We start from the raw sequence: 19205 nt of genomic DNA, 5'->3' as shown, positions 1-19205 counted from the left end.
AAAGATTGTCTTTTAAGGTCTTTGTGATTATAGCCACCTAACGTTTTCTGAATGAGACAGGGTATAAATATATATTTAATAATTGTTGTGAAAATCTAACATCCCAAGTAGATTTTACTTTGTACAACTAGTACTGTAGTTGAAAATCATAAGCCTGATTAACCTTTAAAGTTCCTTCTATGACCTATAACTACAATGTAGCAAGAGTAATATAGGTATTGACATCTGACCAAATCTGGTACCATTCTGAAGAACTAAAAAATGTTTGCTAAATACCCTATTTCACTTTCTTTTTCTTCTATTATTTTCTGTCTTCTTTTCCTATCTCTATTCTTTTTGCCTTTTCTTCCTTTGCCCACTTTTCTCTTTTTTCCTCTGATTGGTTCTCCTTTCCTATTCTCTTCCTTTCCTTTTTTTCTCCAACTTTTAATTTCCAGGGTACACGTGCAGGATGTGCAGGTTTGTTACATAGGTAAAAGTGTGCCATGGTGGTCTGATGCAGAGATCAACCCATCACCTAGCTATTAGGCCCAGGATCCATTAGTCATTCTTCCTGATACTCTCTCTCCCCTCGTACCCCCAACAGGCCCCAGTGTGTGTTGTTCCCCACCAAGTGGCCATGTGTTCTCATCATTCAGCTCCACTTATAAATGACAGCATGCAGTGTTTGGTTTTCTTTTCCTGCGTTAGTTTGCAAAGGATAACGGCTTCCAGCTCCATCCACATCCCTGCAAAGGACATAATCTTGTTCCTTTTTATGGCTGCATTTCTCTAATGATCAATGATGTTGAGCTTTTTTTCATGTTTGATGGCTACATGTATGTCTTCTTTTGAGAAGTGTCTGTTCATGTCTTTTGCCTACTTTTTGGTGAGGTTGTTGGTTTTTTTCTTGTAAATTTAAGTTCCTTGTAGACTGGGTACTAAACCTTCATCAGATGGACAAATTGCAAAAATCTTCTCTTATTCTGTAGGTTGTTCACTCTGATGATAGTTTCTTTTGCTATGCAGAAGCTGTTTAGTTTAATTAGATCCCATTTGCTAATTTTTTATTTTGTTGCAATTGCTTTCGGTGTTTTTGTCATGGAATCTTTGCCCATGCCTTTGTCCTGAATGGTACTGCCTAGATTTTTTTCTAGGGTTTTATAGTTTGGGGTTTTACCTTTAAGTCTTTAATCTATCTTCAGTTAATTTTTGTATAAGGTATAGGGAAGGGGTCCAGTTTCAATTTTCTGCATATGGCTAGCCAGTTATCCTAGCACCATTTATTGAATAGGGAATCCTTTCCCCATTGCTTGTTTTTGTCATGTTTGTCAATAATCAGATGGTTCTAGGTGTGTGGTCTTATTTCTGAGTTCTCTATTATGTTCCATTGGTCTATGTGTCTGCTTTTGTACCAGTACCATGCTGTTTTGGTTACTACAGACTAGTAGTATAAAGTAGGATAGCATGATGTCTCCAGCTTTGTTCTTTTTGCTTAGGATTATATTGGCTATTTAGGCTCTTTTTTGGTTCCATTTGAATTTTTAAATAGTTTTTTCTAATTCTGTGAAGAACATTAATGGTAGTTTAATGGGAATAACATTGAACCTATAAATTACTTTAGGCAGTATGGTCATTTTCACAATGGTGATTCTTCCCATCCATGAAGATGGAATGTTTTTTCCCATTTGTTCGTGTCCTGTTGAGCAGTGGTTTGTAGTTCCCCTTGAAGAGGTCCTTCACTTCCCTTCTTAGCTGTATTCCTAGGTATTTTATTCTCTCTGTAGCAACTGTGAATGGGAACTTGTTAGAAATGAAGAACTGAACTGCATACCCCATAGCGAATCAGAATTTGCATTTTGTTTTGTTTTAGTTTTTTTGTAGAGACAGAGTCTCTCTATGTTGGCCAGGCTGGTCTCAAACTCCTGGCCTCAAGCGATCCTCCTACCTCAGCCTCCCAAAGTGCTAGAAGTACAGTCATGAGCCACAGCACCTGGCCCCTAGAATCTGCATTTTTAACAAGATCTATTCATGTGAACATTAAACTTTGAAGAATGCCATTCTAACCAGAATTCTTATGTATTCAGAATGGGTTACTGGTGTGCGAAGATATTGATCCTCTTAGTTTTCCAGGTATAAACACAGGTTTATGAAATAGAGATAATAATATGAGTATCAAAGAGTTGACTTATGGCTATAGGGGCTTAAATGAGATATTACATATAAAGTATACCATGTTTGACATATGTAAATACTTTGTAAATGTTAGCTATTATTAGCTGTTCGTACCCTTTTGTTTTTTTGACTTTATTTGCTCTTTCATTAATAATTTGCGATCACATAAGCTATACACACGAAACACACAGAAAGTTAACCACCTATTCTAATTCTATATTAAACCATGTGTTTTTAAAAAGTACATTAAAAATGAAAAACTTAAATGACTAATGTCATGCTATTTCTTACTCTAGATTATACTGCACCCAAGGGCAGGGATGAAGTTAATATTCCTTTTATATACTTATATTACTTGAAGAACCCATTTTGCTCTAGATGGATGTTAAATAAACTGAGCCATAGAATTTATATTACTCTAAAAATAATTTAAATAAATCATGTTAAGACCTCAGAAATGATCAACTTTTCATAATTCATACACTTATTCATTCATTCAATAAATAATTATAGGACCAGACTAAAGTTGAGATGACATTCTTACCTACGCTTTGCCAAATAAATTCAGTAACTTTCTAATTATTTAAAATAAAAGATGAAAGTTATAAATAGTTATTTAAAATTATGATACACACACAAAACTGAAGTTCTAACCAATTTACCTAGGATGTAAGGAATAAATGGAGAGGATGGTCAGACCTAGCACAATACTGAGCAAAGGCTCAGTCAACACCTGGCTGCCAGGAAGTTGATAGAAAACAGAAACATAATTCAAAAGGAGACCACAAACCTCTTTGTCTATGGCAGTGGTATGCAACTGGGCCTCTGCGAGCTCACAGTCAAGAGCTCTTTGTAGGCTGTATATGACGTGGTCATATGAATGGTGTTCATCATTGAAAAGGACACAATAGTATCTTTCATTTTTCTCCCTGTTAGAAAAAAAACATATGTATTTGGATACTACAACAAATAAAGGAAAAGTAAAAAAAAAAAAAAAAATTAATATATAACATCTGTGTAGTTTCTAACCTGTGGGAAAGTAACACCATAAAAGTAATATAGAGTTTGATTTTTTTTTTTTTTTTTTTGAAACAGGGTCTCACTCTGTCACCCAGGCTGGAGTACAGTGACGCAAACTTGACTCACTGCAACCACTCCCTTCCAGGCTCAAGCAATCCTCCCACCTCAGCCTCCTAAGTATCTGAGACTGCAGGCACGTGTCACCACACCCAGCTAACTTTTGTATTTTTTGTAGAGATGCTTCGCCATTTTCTCCAGGCTGGTTGCAAACTCCTGAGCTCAAGCAATCCACCTGTTTCGACCTCCCAAAGTGCCAGGATTATAAGCGTGAGCCACCACACCCAGCCCAGAATTTGATTTTAAGTGGTATAGTGCCATCACTTTTTAAAACTGATAAAAATGTTCCCTTTTCCATGTTTTTCCCCCAATTTTTCATATTACTTTCAAAAGTCTCAGTTCGGTGACCGTATGTTTTTGATTTTTGTTTTGTTTTGTTTTGTTTTGTTTTAGATGGAATCTCACTCTGTCACCCAGGCTGGTGTACAGTGGCGCAATCTTAGCTCACTGCAACCTCCGTCTCCCGGGTTTAAGCGATTCTCCTGTCTCAGCCTCCTGAGTAGCTGGGATTACAGATGCCCACCACCACACCTGGCTAATTTTTGTATTTTTAGTAGAGACAGGGTTTCACCATGTTGGCCAAGCTGGTCTCGAACTCCTAACCTCAGGTTATCTGCCTGTCTCGGCCTGACTGTATGTTTTTAATACTACCCTTAACTCTTGCTTATCTCCTATTCTGACAAAAGGAGACAGGCCTCAGGCTTAGAACCTTGAAGCAAGCAATGATAAACAGATTTTATTAACATTTAGTTTTTATTGAATTTATTTTTGTTTTTTACCTTCTATTTAAGTGATACTGGTATTAATGTATATTTAAGTTAGTTTTAAAAAGTATACAGTATAGACTTAAGCGCCAGCACTGCCATTTTGGCAACAGGACCTTAGACAGGTCACCTAATCTTTTAATCTTGCTGAGATGACCGTGCTTTTTCATCTCCAGAAAGAACATAATATCTACATTCAAGAGTGTTATGAGGATCTCACAAGATATGTAAAAACAGCTGCCACAGGCTACATACATGTTCAGTATTTTTTTTTTTTTTTTTTTTTTGAGACGGTCTTGCTCTGTTGCCCAGGCTGGAGTGCAGTGGCGCAATCTTGGCTCACTGCAAGCTCCGCCTCCCAGGTTCACGCCATTCTCGTGCCTCAGCCTCCCAAGCAGCTGGGACCAGAGGCGGCCGCCACCATGCTCAGCTAATTTTTGTATTTTTAGTAGAGACAGGGTTTCACCATGCTAGCCAGGATGGTCTCGATATCCTGACCTCGTGATCCACCCGCCCTGGCCTCCCAAAGTGCTGGGATTACAGGCATGAGCCACCGCACCCAGCCTATGTTCCCAGTTTTAAACGATATATAATATACTTTCACAATGCACTCAACTGATCCTCAAAACTCTGAGGTGCATATTTTCTCAGCCCTCTTATGTTTTAGAAAACAGAGACCTAAAGGGGTTAAAAGGCCAATATGTGATGGTCACAATGCCAACAGGCAGTGAGAGGGCCTAGAACTCAGATGTGTGAACCCAAAGACCCGTGCTACCCACGTACACAATGGCACTCAAGCAATCCTTGTTTTTTTATGGGCAGATGGCTCATATTATGTTTACCAACATAAAGTGACTTAAAAGATTTAACTGACATTAACACCTGTTGGAAATTAACATATTCGTGGATGCAGTTTGTCATGACATTTATTTCTACAAGTGGTTTTTAGCCTAATAAGAGTCAAAATAGTACATTTAATGTCTCTATTGATTAGAATTCTTACTTCTTTCTCCCTTTAAAACAAAACAAATGAAAATAGCCAGTAAACTCAAAGAATGACTAGATTTGGGCTGCAATTTTGTGAAAATCCTAATATTACACAGGTAGAAAAATTCTCACACAACTCAAAGTTATCTTCATATCAGGTCCAGAATTCCTCTTTGCATTTGTAAATTAAGAGCAAATATTACTGTCACTGAAAGACTTATGGCTACCAGAAATTGCTGAGTTCTAGCTAAAAAAAAAAAAAAGCTACATCCCTATAATTTCAATAATCCTAGACACCACCAAGGCACAGGGAAAAGGGCCATTTCCTCATTCCCATCAAACTTTCCTTGATCAGGACAAGAGCTAAAAACCTGGGCTAAAGGGAGATACACTGTTCCAAAGTCCCTATCTTTGTTAACGAACCTCCTGAGGAAACTGGACATTAGTCCAGGCCAGGATCAAACTGGGCAATTTACTTACCTAGTGGGATGAGAGGCTGCTAGGTCCTTATAAATCATTTAGAACAAGACCCTAAAAATGTTGATTTTTTTTTTCCTAAAAATTCAAAGCTCCTGATAAACTACTCTTTTGCCTTAGCTTCTGGATGGTGCCTAGCAAAGTAGCTCACACAAACGGACATTTTGAAGTATTCTCAAGAGGTAAGTCACTAAGAATTTTTCATAATGATAATTAGGCAGTAAATAACAAAAACAATTATCAAACACACATTTTGCAATACAAATAACCATCACTAAAACTTGTTCCGTTTGACAGTTTTCCCCACCTTATCTGGAGTTCAGGAGGCAGTTCTTTTTCCTCTTCCCATATAGTCATTTCTACGACGTATTTTATCACTGAAGGAAATATTTTCCTGGCTTGGGCAATTACCTCTTCATTCAACGGACAGCGTGAATTCTATAAAAAAGCCGAGAAAAACATACTAGTCAAGATTGTATACAAATAAATGGATAAGGAAGGTAATATTAAGTTAAAATAATCACTTTGCTGAATTCATTACAACATCGTCCAGGAATGAATTCAAGTTGAGCTCAAGAGGGTTGCTATATATTTAGATCAGTTTAGCTTAATCCCTTGTGGCCAAGTTGGTGTTACTGATGACAGAAAGGAGGCAGAACCATGGAGTCTCCCCATTAGTGATATACTCTCTTATGAATGCTCCTACCTGCCTTTCTGAGTAGCTAATTATGATGATATCACGTAACAACTGTTTATCCCTTATAGCTTACAAAGACTTTTCTCACGACTTGTTTCCCCAGATCCTCGTGGCTCTCTCTAAGGCAGAACAGGTATTAATGACATTGAAAAGAAATGGAACCCAGCCAGTCACAGAGGGACAAATACTATATGATTCTGCTCATATGAAGTATCTAAAGTAGTCATAAACATAGAAGCAGTAGAAAGGTGGTTGACAAAGGCTGAGGGTAGGCAGAAGGTTGTTTAGTGGGTATAGAGTTTCAGTGTCACAAGATGAAAAAGTTCTTAAGATCTGTTACACAACAATGTGAATATACTTAATACTACTGAACTCTATACCTACACTACTGAACTATATTTTTAAAAACAGTTAAGATGATAAATCAACGTCACGTGCTTAACCATAAAAAAAAAAAGATAAGGAACCCATCTAAGATCACAGAGCTTACAAACAGCAGAAACATGACTAAAATCTGGGTCTTTTGACTCCCACAAAAAAGCAATGTTCTTTTCATTACAAAACATTAATAAAAAGCTTGTTCAAGCCAATCAGTTATAAAATCCATTTGAATGCTCCATATCATAAGCCATTAGGGAATGCAAACCCAAATCACAATGAGATACCACTTCACAACTACCTAGGTGGCCATAACAAAAAATGCAGAAAACAACAAATATTGGCCAAGATGTAAAAAATAATGTAAAAAGATCAGCAAGATTGCAGGATACAAGATAATGTTAAAAAAATTACTTGTATTTCCCTCCCACCTCAGCCTCCTGAGTAACTAGGACTATAGGCATGTGCTACCACACCTAGCTAATTTTTAAATTTTTGTAGAGATGGGGTCTCCTGGCCTCAAGTGATCCACCCACTTCAGCCTCCCAAAGTGCTGGGATTACAGGCATGAGCCACTGCACCCAGCCAACATAATAAGCTTTTCATACGATATAAAATGAAGTACATAGTTTTAACATCTAAAAATCAATCAATGTAATACACCATATAAATAGAATAAAAAATGACTCTTTATGGATTCTTTAGGATTTTTCATATACAAAATCACTGTTGCCCAGGTTGGTCTCTAACTCCTGGTATCAAATAAGCCTCCTGCCTGAGTCTCCCAAAGTGCTGGGATTACAGGCGTGAGCCACCAGTTGTGTGTATTTTATGGCCAAAGATATGTATATTTTATGGTTGTAATTGATAAAACAGACTAGTATCAACAAAATCATGTCCTCTGCAAACAGAGCTAGTTTTACTTCTCCCTTTCCAACGTGGATGCCTTTTACTACTTTTCTTCCCTAAATTCCTTGGTAGAACCTCCAATACAATATTGAACAGATATGGCAAAAGCAGACATCCTTGTCTTGTTTCTGACTTCAGGGGGAAAACATCCACTGTTTCAGCATTAACTATGATATTAACTGTGAGTTTCTCATAGATGTCCTTTATCAGGTTGAGGAAGTTCCCTTCTAAGTTTGTTGAAATATTTTTATCATGAAAGGGTACTGGATTTTGTCAAATGTTTTTGCTACATCTACTGAGATGATAATGTGGTTTTTATTATATTTATATGGTGTATTACATTGACTAGTTTTCAAATGTTAAAACTATGTACTTCATTGCATATCACATGAAAAGCTTATTATGCTGGCAGGGGGTGGTGGCTCACACCTGTAATCCCAGCACTTTGGGAGGCCAAGGCAGGTGAATCACTTGAATCCAGGAGTTCGAATCGGCCTGGCCAACACGATGAAACTCCATCTCTACTAAAAATATAAAATTAGCCGGATGTGGTGGCGTATGCCTATAATCCCAGCTACTCAGGAAGCTGAGACATGAGAACTGCTTGAACCCAGGAGGTAGAGGTTACAATGAGCCGAGATCACACCACTGCACTCCGGCCTGGGCGACTCTGTCTCAAAAAAAAAAAAAAAAAAAGGCTTATTATGCCATATCACTTCATTATTAATGATGATGTTAATATTAATGACTGATTTCAGGTGATGACAGTATGATAACCCCATTGTAAAGTCTCGGTTTTTTCCCCTTATGACTAGCAAATAATCAATAATTTAGAAGTATGTAAATGTAAATATTGTTCCTCATCAACCTAAGTCTTAAGAATTTTAGCATCCTTGTCTGAATCAAATATTTCCTTGGGGTTGACAAAATGTTGATTTTTCTAGTTCTATCATTCCTTGTCTATTAGCTAGCATTTCTCTAGAAAGAAAAGCTTTTCCTAATGAACTAGAGATACTTGGTTACCATGAAATACAATTCTTATTGAAAAGGCAGGATAAGTGCTTACTTCATTCCCTTTGCCAACTTTAATAGTAAGAAATTGATAGTACAGCTACTTGTCATTGTGACAAACAGGTTTTACTTCATCTAGCTCTCATTTAGGTTTCATTAGGAACTCACGGATTTTTATATATTCAATGTGATTCAATCAATTATATTGGTTATTTATTGTTTTTTCTTTTGATGCTTCAATTATCCAAGTAAGGTCAATGTGAACCTTTTCAAGCTGGGTCCTACGTTCTTTTGCATGAGCTTGCCTTATACCTTCCCTGACCCAGACCTGGAACCAGGTATTTCTGACAAGTGTTATTGCTGTAAGAGCAGAATGGTACTTCAAAGATCAACATATGTGCCCTACAGGTGTTTGCTGCTTTAGGGATATCCACAACAGTTTAAAGAGCGAAAAACTATTTATTCCTCGAAGTTGTGAAATCATTCATCTGTAAAACTTCTGAACATGGCATTCTGGCGCAAGTATTTTCTTGTGACAATTTTCTGAATTTCTTCAATGTAACTGACCAAGTTTTCTCTCTGCTTTCCAATAAAAATATTGCACTCTATACTATCTGATAAGATAATCCATTTTCAAGTGTAATTGCACAAAATCATTAAAAGAGTATTTTATAATCCTCGTGATTCCTTCTGTATCTGTGATTCTATCGTTATTTCCCTATTCTCATTTCTAATTGTCTATATCTGGGCTTGCTCAAACTTCTTTATTTCCTTGACTGGGATGTATCTATTTAATCTAATTGACATTTTCTTTAAGAAAAGCAATTACTGAATTTATATATCAGCTCTACTCTTCTAATTCACTATATGCTACTCTTATCTATCAATAATTACTTCCTTTTGTTCATTTAGGCTTATATGTTGTGTACTATTTTCATTTTTGAGATAGAGTCTCACTCTGTCGCCCAGGATGGAGTGCAGTGGCATGATATTGGCTCACTGCAACCTCCGCCTCCCAGGTTCAAGTGATTCTCGTGCCTCAGTCCCCCCAAGTAGCTGGGATTACAGGTGTGTGCCACCACACCTGGCTAATTTTTGTATTTTTAGTAGAGACAGGGTTTCATCATGTTGGCCAGGCTGGTCTCAAACTCCTGACCTCAGGTGATCCGCCCGTCTCAGCCTCCCAAAGTGCTGGGATCACAGGCGTGAGCCATAGCGCCCGACCTGTGTACTCTTATGTATCAAGTTGATTGCTTAACAAAACATATTCTGAATTCATCTTTTCATTATAAATTCATTCTCTCTTTAGAGACATTACCAAATCCTTAACTTCTTTGGAGCTGGAAAAAAAACCTCCTTACACCTAAATATGAGGAAAAAAATATCAGGGTTCTAACTGGAATCTATACACATAACATTTATTCTTATCTAATTTCAGCAAACTTAAAATAGTTAACAATTTTTAACAAAATAGCATTCTTACCTCTTTTATAGTACCTGCTCTTCCAGGTTCATGATTTACACAAAAAGGGCCAGTTTTCCATGCCTCTGTGTCTCCACAGTCACAGAACCCTCCTCCAGTAGAAGTATGCATCTGATAAAGGAAAAATTAGTCTGTCATGATTTCAAACATTTTACTAAGCATGAAGAATGATAAAGATGACTCAAATAATAAATGCTCACCAATACTCCAACCTTAATTGAGTTCAATGTAATATTAACTGGATGTAACAAAAACCATTTTTGATTAGTTACCTAAAAAACAAACCAACAAACCAAAAACTTCCAAATTCTGAATACTTCATCATAACAAAAATGAACTGCCTAAATTGATAAGCTTTTGAAACATAACTCTAATTTTCAAATAACAGTTGTTTAAATTTTGACTAATGGAGAAGAATAGATTGCTAAGTGTGCGAAAATAATCTGTACAACTCTAGAATTTTTGAATGATAAGATTTTTTTTTTTTTGAGATGGAATTTCGCTCTTGTTGCCCAGGCTGGAGTGCAATGGCACGATCTTGGCTCACCACAACCTCTGCCTCCCGGGTTCAAGCAATTCTCCTGACTCAGCCTCCCAAGGAGCTGGGACTACAGGCATGCACCACCACGCCTGGCTAATTTTGTAATTTTAGTAGAGACAGGGTTTCTCTGTGTTGGTCAGGCTGGTCTCAAACTCCCGACCTCAGGTAATCCGCTCACCTCAGCCTGCCAAAGTGCTGGGATTATAGGCATAAGCCACCATGCCCAGCCTGATAAGATTTTTTTAATTAAACAAACTTAAAAAAACTCATTATGATGATTACATAGTACTTAAGAAATGTATAAAGTATTTTAATTTACACTAATGTCCCATAACAACTAAAACTTATTTATAAACTTTATCCTTTCAGTGTTGCTGAAAAAAAATTATCCAAAATATACTACCTCAGGTAGAGGATGATGGCAACAACCTGATATTGAATCTTCCCCAAAACTTCCTCCAAAACATAAAAAGAATAAGGAGAACACTAAAACCACACATTATCCATACTTTCAGCATTTACTAGGAGAACAACAAAAAAAATACCACATCATTCTTAGTAAACTATCGCAAGGACAAAAAACCAAACACCGCATGTTCTCACTCATAGGTGGGAATTGAACAATGAGAACTCATGGACACAGGAAGGGGAACATCACACTCCGGGGACTGTTGTGGGATGGGGGGAGGGGGGAGGGACAGCATTAGGAGATATACCTAATGCTAAATGACAAGTTAATGGGTACAGGAAATCAACATGGCACATGGATACATAGGTAACAAACCTGCACATTGTGCACATGTACCCTAAAACCTAAATTATAATAAAAAAAAAAAAGAAAAAAAAAATTCCACAACGTTCATATGACATACTCCAAAAGAATTCCCATTGCCTATCCCTTCAAGCCTGTGGGTGCAGATAGCAAGAGAAGGGAGCTTAAAAGACTCCATGAAAAAGTGCAGAGGTGCAGAAGACTTAGAAGAAACACTGAAACACAGAAAAAAAATCACCCCCAAAAGAGAAAGCCCAATGCTAAGGGATGAAACCTGAACATGAGTTGGGACTTGATTCACAAGGAAAGTAAGCAGGACCAGAGGTGGCAACCTCAGAGAAGCAGTATTTTTGGAAGAAAGTCAGATACATTTTTACAAAGTGGAAACCCCTAAAGATGTGGCAATGAAGGAAAAAGGGATATAAGGGAAAATTCTATAGAAATGAGAGAAACAAGACATGCCAAACCCTCCCTTCACATCACCACCACTAATATCATCAACAAAAAAAGAAATTACACAGAAAATGGAAGAACTGACAGAAGAGAGCACTTGTGACCCTTGAGCATGAAATGAGAAAGAACAGAAAAAGCAGCCCATATTCACATAAACATGTAAAAATTAAAAGGGGGAGGGGCAAAAATGCAAGTAAGAGTCAAAACCCAATCACAAAGCTGAAGAAAACTATAACACAATGCTCCAAACTCAATTACATAGAGTCAAACAAGCATTTGGTGATTATGACTTGAATCAGATTAAAACACCTTTTATCAGAAATAGAAAAACTGGCCAGGCACAGTGGCTCATGCCTGTAATCCCAATGCTTTGGGAGGTTGAAGCGGGAGGATCACTAAAGGCCAAGAGTTTGAGATCAGCCTGAGCAATACAGCAAGATCCCATTTCTATAGAAAATTTAAAAATTAGCCAGGTGTGGTGGCATGCACCTGTAGTAAGTAATACAAAAACTAAAAACAGAAATGGACAAAAAAGCAGGAATAAATGAGACTTAATTGAACTCAGGAAAAAAAATACAAGAAGATGAGAAAATCATACCAGAAATGAATTTTAGATTACAAAGTGTCCAGAATATAGACTCAAATGAAAAGTTAATGAATAACATTGAAGCAAAGCAGGAATACAAGAGAATGAAAATGAGATGAAGTAAAAAGTAGGATCAGGGAGAAAGTCATTGAAATGGGGAATAGGCATAAGAAAGCCACTCTAACTGGAGTCACTGAAGAAGGAAATCAAAACAACGGAACACAGCTAACATTTAAAACCATAGACCAGGCACAGTGGCTCATGCCTGTAATCCTACACCGTGGGAGGCCGAGGCAGGAGAGCTGTTTTAGTCCAGAAGTTTGAGACCAACCTGGGCAACACAGTGAAACCTCAAAAAAAAATCGAATTAAATTAAAATTTAAAAACAAATTAAAAATAAGACTATAAACTAAGAAAACTTTCTGGAAATAAAAGAACACCTGAATCTGTACACTAAAAGGGCCCATGAATTCTTGAGTGACTAATCAGCTCCAAAATACATCCTAGTAAAACTATTTGACTTTAAAGATAAAAGTCCTGAGGGTGGCCAGGAATGGTGGCTCACACCTGTAATTCCAGCACTTTGGGAGGCCGAGGCGGGCGGATCACGAGGTCAGGAGATCGAGACCATCCTGGCTAACACAGCGAAACCCCGTCTCTACTAAAAATACAAAAAAAAAATTAGCCAGGCATGATGGTGGGCGCCTATAGTCCCAGCTACTCCGGAGGCTGAGGCAGGAGAATGGCGTGAACCCGGGAGGTGGAGCTTGCAGTGAGTCGAGATCGCGCCACTGCACTCCAGCCTGGGCGACAAGGCAAGACTCCATCTCATAAATAAATAAATAAATAAATAAATAAATAAATAAAAGTCCTGAGGGTATTCAGGCAAAAAGATGAGATATCATAATGACAAGAAAATCAGACTGGCATTAGACTTCTCAGTAACAACATATGAAACAAGACAATAGCAGAGTAGTATTTTTAAGTAAAGAAAACGCAAACTGAGGATATTATTTCCAGCCAAGCTATAAAGGTCTGATTTTGAACACGTCAGGACTCAGGGAACACTACACATGTGCCCTTCTTGAGGTGTCTATTTGAGCAAGAATCAGTAAACTTTCTGTATAAAGAACCAAACAATAAATATTTTAGGTTTTGCAGGCCACATAGCCTCTGTCAAATTACTCAGTGCTACTGCTGTATTGCAGAAGCAGCCACAGATAATACAAAAGTGAATAAGCATGGCTTTGCTGCAATAAAACTTTATTTACAGGCACTGAAATTTTAATTCCATATAATTTTAATGTATCATGAAACATTTTTTTAAACTAACCATCTAAAAATATAAAAACATTCTCAGCTGTTTGAGGCCATACAAAAATAGTGAGCCAGATTTGACCCACAGGCTGTGGTTTATCATTCCCTTCCACCATCATCCCCCAGCCACTAGCAACCACTGATTTTTTTTTGCCTCTACAGTTTTGTCTTTTCTAAAATGTCATACAGTTGGAATCATACAGTATGTAGCCTTTTCAGAATTGTTGCTTTCATTTATCAATATGTATTGGTCTCACCATGTGTTTTCATGACTTGATAGCTCCTTTCTTTATAGCACTAAGCAATATTCCATTGTATGTATGTACCACAGTTTTTCCATTCACCTATTGAAGGACATCTTGGTTGCTTCCAACTTTTGGGAAATATGAAGAAAGCTGCTATAAAACATTCACTGGCCGGGCACAGTGGCTCACACCTGTAATCCCAGCAATTTGGGAGGCCGAGGTGGGTGGATCACTTGAGGTCAGGAGTTTGAGACCAGCCTAACATGGTGAAACCCCGTCTCTACTAAAAATACAAACATTAGCTGGGCATGGTGGTACATGTCTGTAAACCCAGCTACCTGGGAGGCTGAGGCAGGAGAAATGCATGAACCCAGGAGGTGGAGGTTACAGTGAGCCAAGATTGTGCCACTGCACTCCAGCATGGGCAACAGAGCCACACTCCATCTCAAAAAAAAAAAAAAATTTTGTGTGCAGTTTTTTTGTATGGACATAAGTTTTCAATTCATTTGTGTAAATACCAAGGAGTGCTGTTGTTGGATCATATGATAAAAGTATGTTTACTTCTGTAAAAAACTGTTGAATTATCTTCTGAAGTAGTTATACCATATTGCATTTCCAAGAGTTGTAAGAGTTCCTGGCCAAGCACGGTGGCTCACGCCTGTAATCCCAGCACTTCGGGAGGCCGAGGCGGGTGGATCACAAGGTCAGGAGTTCAAGACCAGCCTGACCAACACAGTGAAACTCCGTGTGTATTAAAAATACAAAAATTAGCCAGGTGTGGTGGCGCACACCTGTAATCCTAGCTACTCAGGAGGCTGAGGCAGGAGAATTGCTTGAACCCAGGAGGCAGAGGTTGTGGTGAGCCAAGATCGCACCATTGCGCTCCAGCCTGGGAAATAACAGCGATATCCCATCTCAAAAAAAAAAAAGAAGAGTTCCTGTTGTTCCACATCCTCACCAGCATTTGGTGCTGTCAGTGCTTTGGATTTTCACTATTTTAATAGGTGTATAGTAACATCTCATTGTTTTAATTTGCAATTCCCTAATGACAAATGATGTTGAGCATCTTTTAGTGTGTTTACTGACCATTTGTATATATTCTTGATGAAGTGTCTATTTAGATATTTTGTCCATTTTTTAAAGGGATGGTTTTCTTATTCTTGAATTTTAAGAGTTCTTTGTATAATTTTAGCACTGGCCTTTTTTTAAGATGTATGTTTGGCAAAGATTTTTTGCTCAATCTCTTGCCTTTTTATTCTCTTAAAGATCCATATTTTTTAATCCAGTAATTCCACTTCTGAGAACTTATCCTAAGGAAATAATCTTACATATAGAAAAATTATTTACACATAAAGGTATTTACTGTAACACTGTTTATCATTTTAAAAAAACTGAAACCCAAAGAAATACTCCAATAATAGGTAAATTATAAAAATATGGTTAAATAGGTCGGGCGCGGTGGCTCACGCTTGTAATCCCAGCACTTTGGGAGGCCGAGGCAGGCGGATCACGAGGTCAGGAGATCGAGACCACGGTGAAACCCCGTCTCTACTAAAAATACAAAAAAATTAGCCGGGCGTGGTGGCGGGCGCCTGTAGTCCCAGCTATTCAGAGAGGCTGAGGCAGGAGAATGGCGTGAGCCCGGGAGGCGGAGCTTGCAGTGAGCCGAGATTGCGCCACTGCACTCCAGCCTGGGCGACAGAGCGAGACTCCGTCTCAAAAAAAAAAAAAAAAAAAAAAATGGTTAAATATTATATACACAATATGTTCTTAAAAAAGCACAATGTATAATTTTATATATTTTGCTTTTTACATTTAAAAGTATAACAAAATTTTATTTTTATAACTCCACAAACTTCCTTTGAAAACTACATTTTTTTCCTGATTATGAGATAGTTGCAGAAATACACTCTTTTTATAGCTCATTTTTCTCATTTAACAACATGAAAAAAACATTTCTATTAAAAACAATCTTTAACAGTAAGTGTATGTTCGTTTGTATGTATGTGTTTTTGAGAAAGAATACACAGAGGTTTACTGTAAGTTTTTTTTTTTAGCAGTAAACTACTGAAAGGCTAGAGATCACAAAGAAGGGTCATATTACACACTGTAGAGCAAAGAGCTCAAAATTTTGTTTGTTCTCTTGTTCTCAAAAGTTGTTATGGACTATTCTGCAACTGAAGGTTTATCTTGGTCCTTTCATCACATAATATCTGATCTTCAGTCTCCCTAAAATTACTCTTTTTTTCTTTTCTGTAAAGAAACACATCCCTTCTCTCTTCCAATCTTTTCTTTAAAATGGCTATGTTCACATATCAGAGCTGTTATAGCAGGAATGTGAATACTACTCAAGAATTTGGACTAGATGGCCATCAGATTCCTACTTATTCAGAGGTTTTATGGTTATATTTTCATACCTTGTAACGATGATTTTTATGAACACTATTCTGGAAGCAGTCCATACAGAGTACACATGTTGGATCAATTGCACAATCCCTGAAAAAGATCAGAAATCCGATTCCAAAATTTAGATGACTCCCACTGATGCTCAAGGTATGACTATAATATAATGTGAACAAGTTTCCTGTATGGTACACAAACTGAATATGAAAATGCTTCAAAAGCTGAATTGTTAAAATGTTTTCAACAAAGATAATATTGCTAGCATAACTTTAGTCTCATTTTAGCCACATTTAAGTGTGTAGGTCTGGATGTTTGGTTTTCTTTCTGAAATCATTCTCATAACTTTGGGTCTTGACCTGGTTTCCAACTGTTAGATTACAATTCAAAAATAGTTTTGTAAAAAATAATCCAATTTTTCCATTAACTACCATCATCTCATCCTATTACATAAACAAATATATTTTACAAAAGCTGATTGCTCATTGTTAAATGAGGCTTGGATAAAGACAAAGTTCATTAGAATGCAAGCAACATAAGGGCAGGGATTTTTATTCATTGTCTATTGAAGTGTCCCAAACACCTGCAGTGGTGCCTGGCATATAGTGGGTACTTAATATTCATTGAACAAATGAAAGAAATTCAATCCCTCTTCATCTCTCCCTTAATAACAACTTCTTAAATGTATTGTTTTATTTAACATTTTGGAGGAGACATTAAGAACAATATAAATTAGTGCAAAGTGCAGGATTATTATTTTTTTTTCTTTTGAGACAATCTCACTCTGTCACCCAGGATGGAATGCAGTGGAAGGCAGTGGCACAATCACAGCTCACTGCAACCTCAGCCTTCCAGGTTCAAGCGATTCTCGAACCTCAGCCTCCCGAGTAGCTGGGATTACAGGCATGCACCACCAGGCCCAGCTAATTATTTGTATTTTTAGCAGAGACGGGGTTTCACCATGTTCGCAAGACCGGTCTCGAACTCCTGACCTCAAGTGATCTGCCCATCTCAGCCTCCCAAAGTGCTGGGATTACAGGCGTGAGCCTCTGCGCCCAGCCAGGATTAATTTTTTAAATATCTTATTTAGAAGAATTGAAGACATAAAATTGGGGAATTTTAAAAAGATTTTAAAAGGCTGGCCAGGCTTGGTGGCTCACACCTGTAATCCCGCACTTTGGGAGGCCAAAGTGGGCGGATCACCTGAGGTCGGGAGTTCGAGACTAGCCTGACCAACATGGAGAAACCCCGTCTCTACTAAAAATACAAAAAATTAGCCAGGCATGGTGGTGCATGCCTGCAAGCCCAGCTACTCGGGAGGTTAAGGCAGGAAAATTGCTTGAACCTGGGAGGCGGAGGTTGCGGGTGAGCTGAGATAGCACCATTGCACTCTAGCCTAGGCAACAAGAGCGAAACTCTGTCTCAAAAAACAAACAAACAAACAACAACAACAACTTAAAAGGCTAACAGGAAATATAGGTTCTCTAATAATATTCTGTAAAATATATATGATCTATAGACCTATTTAGAGTAGGATTTTTCAACCTTAATACTACTGACATTTTGGGCCAGATAATCATTTGTCAGGGGTGAACCAGACTGTCCTGTGCATTAGGATGTTTAGCAGGAATCTTGGCCTCTACACACTAGATGCCAGTACCTTCATCCCCAGTTGTAACAACTAAAAATATCTCCATGAAACTTTTGGAGACATGAGGTCTGCAAATGTCTAGTATGCTTTAGTTGAAACTGACTGGGCTTTAGTTAAAAATATGTAAGAATATAAATGACCCTTACTATACTATATAGCAACATGGTACACAAAATGCAAAGACTATTTTTTTTGTTTGTTTTTGAGATGGAGTCTCACTCTGTTGCCCAGGCTGGAGTGCAGTGGCACAATCTCGGCTCACTGCAACCTCCATCTCCCGGGTTCAAGCAACTCTCTGCCTCAGCCTCCTGAGTAGCTGGGATCACAGGCGCCCACCACCACGCCCGGCTAATTTTTGTAGTTTTAGCAGAGACGGGGTTTCCCATCTTGGCCAGGCTGGTCTTGAACTCCTGACCTCATGATCCACCCGCCTCGGCCTCCCAAAGTGCTGGGATTACAGGCATGACCACAGCGCCTGGCCAAGGCTATTTTTTTTTCCCTAAGAAAAGAACAGGATAAAGAAAGATAGTATGTTCTAAACAACTGTTAACTGTACATAAACCAGTCAGGCATAGAATTATAAGGAAGTAAAAACAATTCTCTGTATTTATAAAGTCTAAAACTTTACACTCCTAACCTAAACTAGCTCTAATAAAGAAGGAAAACTAAATTTCAAATTTCAGGCAGAGGTAGGGAGTAAAAACATTCTCTGTGCTGTCACGAAGTTTAAGGCACTGCTCTCACAAAGAATAAAAAGCCTAAAGTTGCTTTCAGTTTCCCTACCACTGGCCTCTTCTATTCAACTAAATTACAACTGTTTCTACAGGTTCAAAATCCCTTATGCCAGACTCTGAAATCCAAATAGCTCCAAAACTGAAAGGTTTTGGGATTTTTGTAGGTTTGGCAACAAATCTCACTTGGTGGCAAAAAATTACTTTAAATGACATGAGACTACAGGCATGATTTATACTACTTGTTATGAATATTCACAGATTTCTTAAAGAAAGATTGTGTTCGATTACAGTGTCCCGCCCTGACTCTGCTGGGGAAGTATTCAGAATTCTGAAATGGCCCCAAAGAGTTTCAGGTAAGAGTGTGCTGGATATATTATGAACAAGGCAAAAATCTATCACTGACATTCTGTTGGAGAACAGGAAGAAACAGTGAGCACTATTTAACTGGAAGACATATATATTCAGAAACAAGCTGTACTAGCAAAAACCACACTATAACGGTATAATAA

The 19205-nt window shown here is 37.8% G+C and overlaps 1 protein-coding gene across 2 annotated transcripts in view; it reads right to left on the bottom strand.

Moving 5' to 3' along the window:
* Positions 1 to 19205, bottom strand: part of UBR1 (ubiquitin protein ligase E3 component n-recognin 1) — a 154627-nt gene that overhangs the window by 117750 nt on the left and 17672 nt on the right. For both annotated transcript variants that reach the window (XM_003266785.3, XM_030814218.1), the window contains exons 3-6: positions 16329 to 16407; positions 9998 to 10108; positions 5827 to 5957; positions 2945 to 3083 (exon numbers count right to left, since the gene is read on the bottom strand). In XM_003266785.3, coding sequence (XP_003266833.1) covers positions 2945 to 3083; positions 5827 to 5957; positions 9998 to 10108; positions 16329 to 16407 — 460 coding nt within the window. The remainder of the gene's footprint in view (positions 1 to 2944; positions 3084 to 5826; positions 5958 to 9997; positions 10109 to 16328; positions 16408 to 19205) is intronic.

This window comes from Nomascus leucogenys, chromosome 6 (genome assembly GCF_006542625.1).
Source record: "Nomascus leucogenys isolate Asia chromosome 6, Asia_NLE_v1, whole genome shotgun sequence".
Classification (NCBI taxonomy): domain Eukaryota; kingdom Metazoa; phylum Chordata; class Mammalia; order Primates; family Hylobatidae; genus Nomascus; species Nomascus leucogenys.
The sequence above is the reverse complement of the archived record's forward strand: the minus strand, read 5'-3'. Positions and strand labels throughout refer to the sequence as shown.